The sequence below is a fragment of the Plasmopara halstedii genome, assembly GCF_900000015.1.
Source record: "Plasmopara halstedii genome assembly, contig: Scaffold_2881, whole genome shotgun sequence".
Classification (NCBI taxonomy): domain Eukaryota; phylum Oomycota; class Peronosporomycetes; order Peronosporales; family Peronosporaceae; genus Plasmopara; species Plasmopara halstedii.
In genome coordinates, this window is record NW_020189786.1 from 140,367 (window position 1) to 152,219 (window position 11,853).

An 11,853-nucleotide genomic window follows, 5' to 3' on the forward strand; every position below is an offset into this window, starting at 1 on the left:
GCCTCTGTTCCCCGTCGAGGTCATTAATGATTATACCACCGCACGCGGTGCCATGTCGGACAGTGCGTCTGCGGCACCGGGTATGTATATCCTAGGCTCGATGAGCACAAACGTCGCTTTTCGCACACGCTTTCAGTGCCAAGTGGCGTCGATGAGTATGTAGTCGACTTTGAGTCTGACACCTCTTTTCCTGCATGGGATGACGAGGACGGCGAGCTGCACCGAGCAGCGTGATACGAGCCCTTCTCGCGCCTTGCGGACCCCATGTCCGTTCCCTGACTTCTCGTCAACTAAGGAAGGGGGACGAAGTTGGGCTCTGCCCGTGCTCGCTGTCAGAACCGGCGAGACTTGATGATTTTCGTGTTGTGGACACAGGGCTCATTGAGCAAGAAAGTTGTTAAACTCCAACAAATTGAGTTGCAGTGTCCAACGGACACGCGAGCCTCGTTGAGGCAATAATTGATTGAAACTGTTAATGTTCTCAATCTTAATGGGGTACACGAACGCTAATAACAGGGGGGTGTCACACGAGATGTTCATGATGTGACTACTCACCCAAACAAGAATACGGTACGGGGCTAGGTAGCCAGTAGTTATGCATATATTTAGATTTTACTATATATATTTAGTATATTCAGAAAACTTTTAACATTAGGATAAAAATGTAAATATAAATCAGTTTGGAGTTTAAACCGAAGAGTCGATTAGCCTTGGGAAGGCAATCATCACTCTTGGAGTAAGCGGATTGCGATCCGCTAACCCATACTTGGTTCTTGTAAAGAACGAAAGGTCGGTGACCTAAAGTACACTTCCTGAAGCGTTTTGCTACGGAGCCCCGCTGCATTACCCCTCCAATTTTGACATGAATTTTGGCTTAGTGGTTTTGAATGGTGGCTCCAATCTGTTAAGTGAGAGTTTGAGTCCCACCAACGGTCAAAGTAGGAAGCGATTATTGGTGTCTGGGGTAACCAAGGCTCTCCAGCAGGAGTCACGTTTCCGGCCGGTCGATCTTTGATCATGGGATTTCAAGGTGATGTACCCATAACCGTTTTTTTTCACGCATCACTAAATTGTATATTAGAGTTGATACTGTATAGTGTATAATATTAGCTAGGTACATTTGAAAAGTAATCCTATAAACTATGATATAGACATATTTCAACTGAGTAAATATTATATGGTCCTTGAGCCGTTGACCCAGCTCGGGTAACAGCTAGAAAAAATTAAAAAGGAAGGCACTCACTAAAAAAATCTCACAAATAGCCTATCAATTGGACTTCGAGTTGGCGACGGGAAAAATGAGAACTCAAGCAAAAATCAAAAAAAAATACCCCAGCGGATTGAAGCAACGTAATGTCTTAGTCAGGAGTGAGTAGGTGTAACCGTGTGACAAGGAAATACATAGCAACTTCCAACTGAGCTAATATCATGCCGTTAAGTTAGAGGATCATCACTTTAGCCGCTCACCAATTCTTTTATGTTTATATACAAACTTTGAGAGTAATGAAAATTATTTCAGCATTCAATGTGCCACGATCATATTGTCTTCCAGTTTAATAACCACTAAAACTCAAGCAATATTTCCCTCGTTTCACTTCTCTAATCAGAGATGTTGCAAGTGTAATGGTCTGATCGTTGTCATCGAGTCCGATCAAAAAAATATGAGGTCCATCATCCTCGGACAATATTTGCGACCGTATATTTGCGCAAAAGAGATTGCTGATGCTGGTCGACTTCGACCAACATGAAAGGTGAAGAGAACGATGTTGTCCTTCACCAGAAAAGTGCCCATACTGTAAGTTGACATCGTAACGTGATAGCACCAAGGCAATAGCAACTTTGCGTTCGATGGGTCTCTAACTTACTTGGTAATGAATATGTCAGACACAAAATAAAAATTGATTTTACTTGAAGTAATACTAGCATGTGCACACACAAAATATTGACGGATAGCGTAAAATAACGCTCGATTTCGTTACATAATTTAGCACTGAAGAAATGGTCATGCTACGTCATGATTGCCACACATGACCCTCTATTAAGCGTATTCGAAATGAGTTGGAAATGATATGATATTATCAGTCCATACTCGTCGCAATTAGTGTGAGGTATGTTCTGTGACGCTTGTTTTTCAAATCGCTCCATAACTTAGCATAACATTCACCGTCTTTGTTGCTTGAATGATCCTGCTTTGTGAATTTAGCACTATAATCGCACAAGATATCTGTCTTTCATCACTACATAGTATTTAGCACCTGTTCTTCACATATTGATCAATTGAAAAACATTCTCGGAGCGTCAAAATTAGAGTCCGTTAAGCATAAAAATGCCATACACTTAATGTTATAATGTGCATGCAGAACTAGCCTAGCTAGTTCCACTCGTTTATTTTGAGCTGTATTAAGTGCTTGTAACTTAGAAGACATATAGGGAAAGATCGCTTATGGCTCCGAAGCATATGGAGCTAGGGAACGATTTGACGATTACCAATTTTAAATTGTTATTTTTACATTCAAGATGCTACAACCTTTATTTTCGACTAAACGAAGTGCCTTGCTTCCCATTATCAACGGGGGTTGGAGATTTCCAAATTATGCTATTGAACTACATACCACGCATAGCCGAATTTGCAGTTGCTAAATTCCTTTTAAATATATCTACATAAACCAACTGCATGCATAATCGCTTTAGTTATGGACATATCCATTTATTCCTCATTTCCTTGCTTTTAATATGACTACTTGAAGCACGGCTGATTTTCCAGATACTGTGTGAGCTGCGTGCGAAAGAGCTGGCTCGTTAAAAAATTAGTAGACTCACTTACATTGTATGCTAATGTTTGAGTACTCAGCCAAGACTTGTTGGAGTACTGATGCTAATTTTTCGCGACTTAGTTATGACCCGCGCGACCATCGTCACCAAGATGTAAATGCGTGTTTTCGTTGAACAAGCTGCGTGACGGCGTCAGGAGTGTATTTGTCATGTGGATCTCGATAGCAACCCAGACCACTATTTCCAGGTTCTTGTCAATTACATCTTACAATAGTTAAGTTGGTGGTAAAACCATTTACGGAATCGTTGCACAATTATTTTCATGCCAGCAGAATCCAAGATTAACAGCGACCCTATTTACTTTCCTCGAGCATGGGCTTGAAGCAGACCAGGCTGTCCAGAATATACAATGAAAGTTCATCATTCCGCCAAAAGTTGTGCATCTTCGTGAAAACGTAATATTCGCTTACAAAGCCCGGCTAAAGCGATATGTGCATCATGGTGGCTCATGCTCTATTTTTAATGCCAAAATGCTATTTCAACACCGAAAAGCTTTTTTCTAATCGCTCGTCTCCGGAATATAAACAAATCGCTGCGCAGCGTGCTTATCAAGCAACGCGTCTCACCACTTGATACAAGAAGCAAACAAACGAACAAGCAAACGATGGATTTTTTCACGCATTGACGATGATCGTTCACGTAATCAGAAATGACGTACAAAAAAGGTAAGGTCCTATTGTGTCATAACAGCTAAAATTGCTATATGACATAATTAGCCAAAAATGCTTGAATTAATGTCGTTTCACAGAAAAGCTTTTACAATTTGTGTTGATATCATACGCCTGCAATCCTACCAGGCTGAACTTATTGTGCCAATTGTTACTGGGCTTGTTTCTTCTTGTTGGTGGTTATGCGATGATACAAATACAACGTTTGGAATCGTTGCGCTTGTAAAATGGTAGACCTAGCTTCTACCGTATATTTCAAATCGGAGGATCTGGTGGCTAGCCGAGTACTATTTAAAGACTAAGAAGATCTGGTGAAAGAATCTTGTCGTATGAAGTATTTATCGCTCACAAATAATACCTGCTTGCTATGGTACCACGGCCAGATTAAGCAGCTTTTTCTCAGATTTAAATCCGCTGGTATTACTATCAAATTATAAGGTTAGCAAAGGATTAGTCCAAGAGCTTTGTCAAATCTGTCAAGGACTAGTACGACGGTTGCGCTAATTTTCCTAGCTTTCTTCATGACGCATCCCAGGCTGAAGTGTCGAAAAGCAAATTAAAGTGAGATGCCATCTTTAGCGATGACTTGAAGACAGTATTAGCAAGAGCAATAGTGGTCCACCCCTGTCTAATCCGCCCAGATAGCTGCCAGAGACATGGTATGGAGGTAGTTCGAAGGTTCCCAGAGCGGCAAACGTTGCTGTAGTATGTCGCTCGCTCGTTTCTGCGACGTGAGTTCAGAGACTGCCTCTCCCTATACAACTTAATTTCGCATAAACTGACAACTTTCATACCTATTGGTTTTCATTTATATAGATATTGCAAGAAATTCACAGCCTTACTGAACAAAAACCTATTTTTAAGCATGCGTCGCCACATGGCAGCCTTGAACCAAAACCTGGCACAAAGGAGCGGCAGCAGCGCCGTAGGACAGGCCGCTGCATTAACAATCAAACCACCACCTCCGTGCAGACACCAGCTTCGGCAATTAAAGCTCGTCAGTTTCAGTGTAGACGCGTCAGCAGCAGCATGAGCGGGGTTGCTGAAGGGCATGACCAGCGTACGAGCAGTGAGACTGAAATTGAATGCGATGAGCTGCAGCCCATGGCAGAAGAGGAGACATCAGCAGGCTGGCGGAGGCTGCTTAATTTTCCACCGCAGCCGATGTTAGCGCCTGTAGCTCCGGCGTTTTCATTAGATGATCTTGCACAAAAGAAAGAGTCAGACGCAGCGAGTGAAATTGCTCCAACAACACTTGCGGGTCACGTCATGTGGAAAGTAGCTGCGCGGATGTCATTGCATCACGAGAGTCGTCTACTGCAGCACTTTACTCGCTCTATTCGCAACCGAGGAACGAATAAGGTGCGTCAGGCTCATACAAACGGTCGTAACTGTGGGGCGTTAATACGGTGACTGATGGGTGGACCATGCCGTTATGATTGCAGGATGGGGAGAGGAGGCCCAGTTTTATGCTAGAGATGGACCCAGATGAGGTCGATATGAATTCACAAGCAAAACCTAGGAAGTCCGTACGTAATTCTATCCCAGGACTGCGTAAGATAGACGATGGTATCAATCGGCGACAATTGGACCCAGATGCCGCCGCATATCCGGAAACAGCAGGTCGTCCCGCTTCTGCTGTCAGTGGCACTGGCGCAGCTTCATTATTGTCTAGTACTAGTACCAGTATATTGCCTCCGATGCCGCCACTTGTGTTTTCGCCGACTAAACGAAACTCGCAGAAACATGCTCGCAGTATGACGCTTATGCAGTATTCCAAGTGGAAATACCCCGGACTGCGTCCAGGTCTCTCAGTGCGAGTAGTACGGTGCGATATTGCGAATTCTATGCATGCTGTCTCAGAGTATGTACTGCACGTTGTGGATCTGCATACTCGTGTCTTCTGGATTACAAAGAAGCGGTTTAGCGACTTTTACTACCTCCGTCGCAAAGTTCGCGGCATGATCCGTCGCGCACCCGAGACAGCTGATGAAGAGAGGGACTATCTACGCTTTTTACTGGACCTGCCGTTTCCGCGGCGACGATTTCGACCAGTTAGTTCCGCAGGGATAAACCGCGGGCTAGGCGAAATCGAGGTCTTTTTGAGAAATCTGGCAGCATTAGAACCTACCTCAAAGTTGCAACGCAGTATTTTAATGGAACTGCAGCTCGAAATGTGCTCTGCTGAATTTGTGTCTTCGCTGGAGAAGATCGATACGACTGGGGAACCTCTTGAGCCAAAGTGGTTGAATTACGATCTGTTTCGCCGACTTAACTGTGATGGCGCAGTAGAGGGTAGTACGTGCTATAAGTTCTTGCACGCTTTTAGAAATCGAGTTACCACGATTGAAGCTGCCGTGTGTCCAGGATGCAGTGAGTTTGAAGGAATTGCGCTGGCAACAGCAGCAGTTAAGGATCTGCGCACTACAGTCACAAGTATCGAAAAGTATATTCTAGAAAATTTGGATCCACAATACGTCGATACATTGTCTCTGTCGGACCAAAGTGTTAATGTATCGTCTGTGTTGGACGATTGCGTTTATCATGCTGTGGAAGATGCTATTTTAGTGCCACTTGAAAAACAGGTCAATTTTCTTGTGAGTACGACAGTGGATAAGGAGGCTGAGAAGCGACTGGCGCACAATATTGAGCGTTTAAAGTGCAGATCTCAGACTGAAAGTGGCATTCCAGAGCATTTGCAGTCCGACGAAGACTGGGGATTGTCATGCCATCATCTAAGCATGATTGACGAGCGAACACTGCCTATGGACAAAATTCAGGAACTTTTGCGTGCTGCTCTTGAAATTTTTAAGAGCTGCGGCGAGAAGAATCTGGAGTGGCGAGAAAATTCAGCTCTGACTGCTGACGACTACCTCCCTATCCACATATATGTTGTTGTGAAAAGCGGGTTGAAACGACCGCTAGCCACGAAGGAACTTCTAGGCGCCATGATCCACCCGTCTTTGATGCTGGGGGAAGTGGGCTATTTCTTAACCATGTTTGAAGTCGCGCTGAAGTACATCGCTGACATGTAAATCAAGACCAGATAATTAAGCAAGCTAAGGTCATTTTTGAGCGACTACGTGCTTGATCATCAGCGCGTTTTTCTTTGTGTTAGCAGTATAATTGGGCATGTAACAAGACAACTAGAGTAGCCGACATTATATTTAAATGTCGTGCATGTTAACCGATGAAAATTATAGAATGCGTACCATAAATTGCCATTGTTGAGCCCGTCACTTGTCATGGAGCTGATCAAGATGATTCGCAACATAAAAGTGGAAGAAGATATCATTAGATTTGCTTTGATGGCGGACCTACCGTTTATGCTCGCTTTTTTGCTCCCTTACTTACCCTAACAAAAATTGACACACACTAATTTCGCTTTAAGAAAGAACGACCTACAGAAATCGCACATACTCAGGTTTTGTTTACCAGTTTGCTTCGAATAGATTACTCACATACTGAGATTTGACTGGTGGTTGTTGATAATTTGTCCTTGAATATGCTGTGCAAACTAAGCACAGTAAAAATAGCAATAGCTCGCAGGTCTCACCATACATATGAATTAAAGTAAGCTAAAATAGAAAATTTCGAAGTCATTTCGTCAAGGAAGTGTTTTTTTACCTCTAATTTTGTACCATATACTTTTTTTAAAACTAAAACTTTGACGACCATGTCCGCTCATCCTCCTTCAAAGAGTACTACAACTAGATTGCCGTTCACCTTGCACAAAGAAGATATTGATTTCACCATTTGCGCTATCTCGAAAGGGTTTATGCGCTCTGGAGCCTCTCAAGTGACTTGGTGCTTATTTGCTCTTGAATGTGACTCTTAACCTAAAAATAATTATATATGTTCTGCTATCTACGGTAATAACACCCATGTTATGCATCGCGTGAGGCCTCTACCCTTTTATGTCTCATAAATTGGGTACTTACGCCGTACACAATCGTCACTCCGTCGTCATCGGCAATCTGCCGAGCATCTCTCCTAGGTCGCCTATCGCTGTGCGGGAGACCTCACGAATCTGGAGCACTTTGTATACCGACTGCCTCGCGTTGAGGATTATCGTGCTCTGTCGGAGCGGCTCGTAGCCGTCGAGCAGGTGAATAAGTCACTTCGTGTGACGGTGAGAAGAATTTGTAGATACCGTCAACGTCGTGATTATAGGTTTAAATCATCCAAAGTGTCTGCCGCACCACGCTGGAGCCTTTATCCATTTTGTACTGGACGCTGGCAGAGTACTGGGTATATCTTCGCGTACTGGGTGAAGAAGGCACGTCGTCTTTCACGTTTAGTAAATTTTAAAGCTGCTTTGAGTAAAAGAGACCTCAGATTGTAATGTCCTTCAGAGTTGTCTTTAAGCGCGACTTAGTAGTCAAAGAGGACCATCAGCATCATACTATTTGATGTTGAAGCCCTGCTCATCACCATGAGTCTGTTGTTACAGCTCAAATCTAAGACTTAAAACCCGACCTCATTTTCTGGTGGGAAGCGCTTCGCAATTTGGAAATCCTTTTTGCTTTCCGATTGGAGATGCCAGCATTACCCATGACACAAACACAAGTTACACACTACATACTACAATTCCCTTGACAGCCACAATATCCATTTATTTGTCGAGTCTGTAATCTGATAAAGCAACTTGCGATGTCACTACATTGAGTAGCTTGCAGTCGTAGCTAAATATAAAATGATATACATATACGATGTCACAGTTACGATGCGTTTTATCTGGGCTGGCCCAAAGGCATGCCACAATGTCGCTTTTACGAGCCTTTTGGATGTAAAGCGTTTGTCACAAAAAAGCATCAAACCGCTTATCCCCAGAGCACCAATTAGATTCTTGTCTGCTTGTCATACAGACGCATGGTGAGACTATGTACATTTGGGATACTACGTCGAAGACTCTGGCACCGAATCAGCGACATACAAAATTTCGGGTGTTCCTTTATGTAAATGTGCTTTATTTCCAAGCCTAATTTATGCAACACGAAGACGCTGAACATGATTTTGAGGTGATTGGCGTCTACATAGTACATCTTCGTACCTGAACTGCATTGCTTAGTGTCGTTTACCGTCATTTCTCATCAGAACGACACAGATTGACTGAAACACCAATAACGTTTAAAATGTTGCCAGTAGGTAGATGACAGATCACTTTATGAATCGCAAAAAAGCTCTTATAAAAGAGAAATTAGCTTATATGACACACAGTTATGTGTGTAGGAGTCCAGAGCAATATTGAAACATCAGTTGTCTTGTCACACATGCGTGGATATTGCTCCAATCCATATTGTGATCGCTTTGCTTGCATGTATCGCGTATTTGTGATGCCATGCGCCATGTATCATTTTCATTGAGATAAAAATGCTCGACAGTGTGACGTTAAATGTTTGAGCGTGGAGGGTATCATTTTGTATCGATTAATAGAATCTGTTAGCATAACAGAACTGAAAGACAATAAAAGTGGCTGGGTGTCGCTGTGCTTCTGCCCGAGTCATCGCCATTCGGATTGATATTGCATTGGTGACACGCACTTTTATGATGTAAAATGCGGATTTAATATAGAATAATGACTATCAGCAATTCGTATTGCTGCCAAGAGTCAGACAGCTGCATGATTGACAACAACGATTTCGCTGATAGCAGTAAGATGTCAGATGGTCCACATAGATCGTAATGCCGGTAATATTGAATGCGTCGTCCAGAAGATCAGAATAGATTGATATAATTGGACTTTCAGCGTCTTACCAAATTCAGCTAATTGTCAAATGCACCGATGCATGCGGCGAGAATGCAACTCATTTTCACAATTTGCAGTTCTTGTACTTAAGATCTTACCCACTGATACATATTGGGATGTCGGGCCACTAGTGCATATAACTCACTGAGTCATGTGTATCTTTTTTGTAGAAATTGACACTTAAGGGGCAGTAGTCTGCCTCATACGATATTCTTTCATTGAGTAGTCATAATATCACTACAATCTGCTTGTCGAGTGCGCCAGTGCTTCAAAACAGGAGTACTTTTCATCCAAGGGAAAAGCAGTGAGAACATAAACTCAAACACTTTGATAAAGCGACATCTGAGATATAAAGGGCCTTGTGCTGCAAACCTTTTAGCAGCTTAGCACATATTACATATGGCATGTATGCTGTACGTATCGCCTATTAATGCGCGACGTCGCTTTTAAATACGCAAAAATTATAGTCAGGGCAGCCCGAAGGCGCATTTATCACCACCGGGTATTAAGTCAACTCGGCTTACACCTTATCGCCAAGGTTTACACAGCAAAGAAAGATAAGCGTCTCGCTATTATCTGCAAGTGATGTGGTCACATCATCACTGAACGTAACAATGTTTGCTCTGTATGAATCGCAAATGGGTTAGAGCCTTTGTTTTGAATAGCTCCACTCTGTAAATGTCTGTAATGGGCCACGTCTAAAACAAATGTTGTGTGGTTCAGATATTAATTTGTGTTAAATATTAGTTATGGACCTTGTATAGTTGTATATCCGCTTTACATCTGTTGTATCAGAGGACTTTTCGGTGTGTACCGACAGTGTTACCACCACATGTGAAGGAGGTGACGGAACTAGCGATGGTATGTTCTGCGATGAAATTTTACAATCATTCTTGCCCATAAGCAGCAAAATTTGCCAAGCGTTGAGTTATCGCCTCCTGGCCTAGTTGGAGTTTATTGGAGACCTCGCGACCTCCGATAAGGCTCGCAGATTCATTACATACGCCTTTTGTGAGAGTGTTAGGGACGAAAGATCCTCCATGTTGATCTGTGGACGACCCCCGCCTGTGGTGTCCACATTACCCATCGATAAGACCATCGAAGTAGTCGTCACTACTTGTGCCTTCCAGATCGATTATGGCCCATCCGTATTTTTGCACTCATTGAGATCGGTTAATACGCTTCATCAAGTGTTGCTCAATTCCGGCGAGCCATTGATTTACGCGAACGATGAGGAAAAGGTAAAGTGACAGTTTTTATTATAGCCAATAGGATTTTAACCTACCTTAAACTGATAAGTCGTGAATACCAAGGTGATAAGCTTCCTGAAACGAAGATGAAAATCTTGTCACCTGGCAGCGAGAAATAGACAACGCTTACACGATGGATCGAATTTGTCAAGTGACCTTTGCCATGTCGCATTTGGATGGTCGTGCGAAGAATTGGCCGATGAATTGAGAAGTCAATCGCCCTGGCTACTTTGCCACATGGCTAAAGTTGAAGAAGCAATGAAATCGATGCTCCTTCCACCGAATGTGGCATTTCGACAATGTTCGTAGTTTTTGTCATGCCGTCAAGACAATAGCACATAGTACATATTCGTACAATAGTCATACAGAAGTTCCGCGTGCTTCGTACCAGTATGGCAAGCAAACCACTGCCAGAGGCAGTGATGATCACTCTGTTTATAGCGAGTATGATTGCATTGTGTGAGGACTACTGTCAGCGTCAAGGTCAACCCGATGGAAGCATTGACTGCTGCTACCGAAATCCAGAACCAATGGATCTTAGCGCAGTGACTATTCGTAGGCAGCAAACTCGCCGTTAGAGATGTTGACAATCCGGTCACATCCGCCGTGATTGTCCACGTGAGAGACGGACCTCTCGATACGGTTCTCCTCGTAGTGGTATTGGTACCAGGAGTCACATGGCACTAATACTGCAAGACATCTGGGAAGCACCGAAACCCGGTAGATGCAGAGTGGTCTACCGGGGCAGTTGTTAGCTCTTGTGAGTGTGGTGGCGGATTCACTCAAAAATAATTAGCCCTCGAAGGATCGTTGTCCTTCGTTAACCACACGAGTCGGTGGGGCCTCCTTGCGGTCACAGCGAGTGTGAATGGTTACGGTCGGTCGTTCAGAGTCTTGATTAAATCAGGCACATCGCGTAACTACGCGCGGAAGCATAGTGTTGTTGAAAATTATTCAGCGCTTTCAATTGTAGTGGATAGAAGCAATGGCTTATCTTAGTGAAGTTGGCCACTGGTGCGGTGGTCACCGCAAAAAAAATTACGGTTGGTCTCCAACTATGTTTGAAATCTTCAACTCGAAAAAAGTGTTTACGGTCCTCGAGATGGACAAACGGTATGACTTGATTTAAGGTATATCGTGGCTTGTGAAGCATGAGCCATGTATCGATTAGCATTGAAAGATTCGACAACATTCATTGATAAAGAAAAAGAGGGTGAAGAAGCTGAAACGCTGCAATATATTGCATTGCAAAACAAGTTGCGACAAATTATTAAGTTGCTTTTAGTTGCACAATCGTCAAACTCACAAGTTGACGGTTGTGTGACGTCCAAATTCGATTAATTGACAATTTTGA

General features: G+C 43.2%; 2 protein-coding genes across 2 annotated transcripts; one reads left to right on the plus strand and one right to left on the minus strand.

The window, feature by feature from the left end:
* Positions 1-4,529: 4,529 nt before the first annotated feature.
* PHALS_05114 (hypothetical protein F443_04067) lies at positions 4,530-6,535 on the plus strand (the record flags this gene model as incomplete). The annotated part of the gene is made up of 2 exons (XM_024718783.1): positions 4,530-4,862; positions 4,946-6,535. The coding sequence occupies 2 exons, from the start codon at positions 4,530-4,532 to the stop codon at positions 6,533-6,535; spliced, it is 1,923 nt and encodes a 640-aa protein (XP_024584147.1).
* Positions 6,536-7,715: 1,180 nt separating this feature from the next.
* Positions 7,716-7,931, minus strand: PHALS_05115 (uncharacterized protein; the record flags this gene model as incomplete). Its single annotated transcript, XM_024718784.1, has 2 exons — positions 7,716-7,873; positions 7,907-7,931. 2 exons carry the CDS (start codon positions 7,929-7,931, stop codon positions 7,716-7,718), a joined length of 183 nt encoding a protein of 60 aa, XP_024584148.1.
* Positions 7,932-11,853: the final 3,922 nt, after the last annotated feature.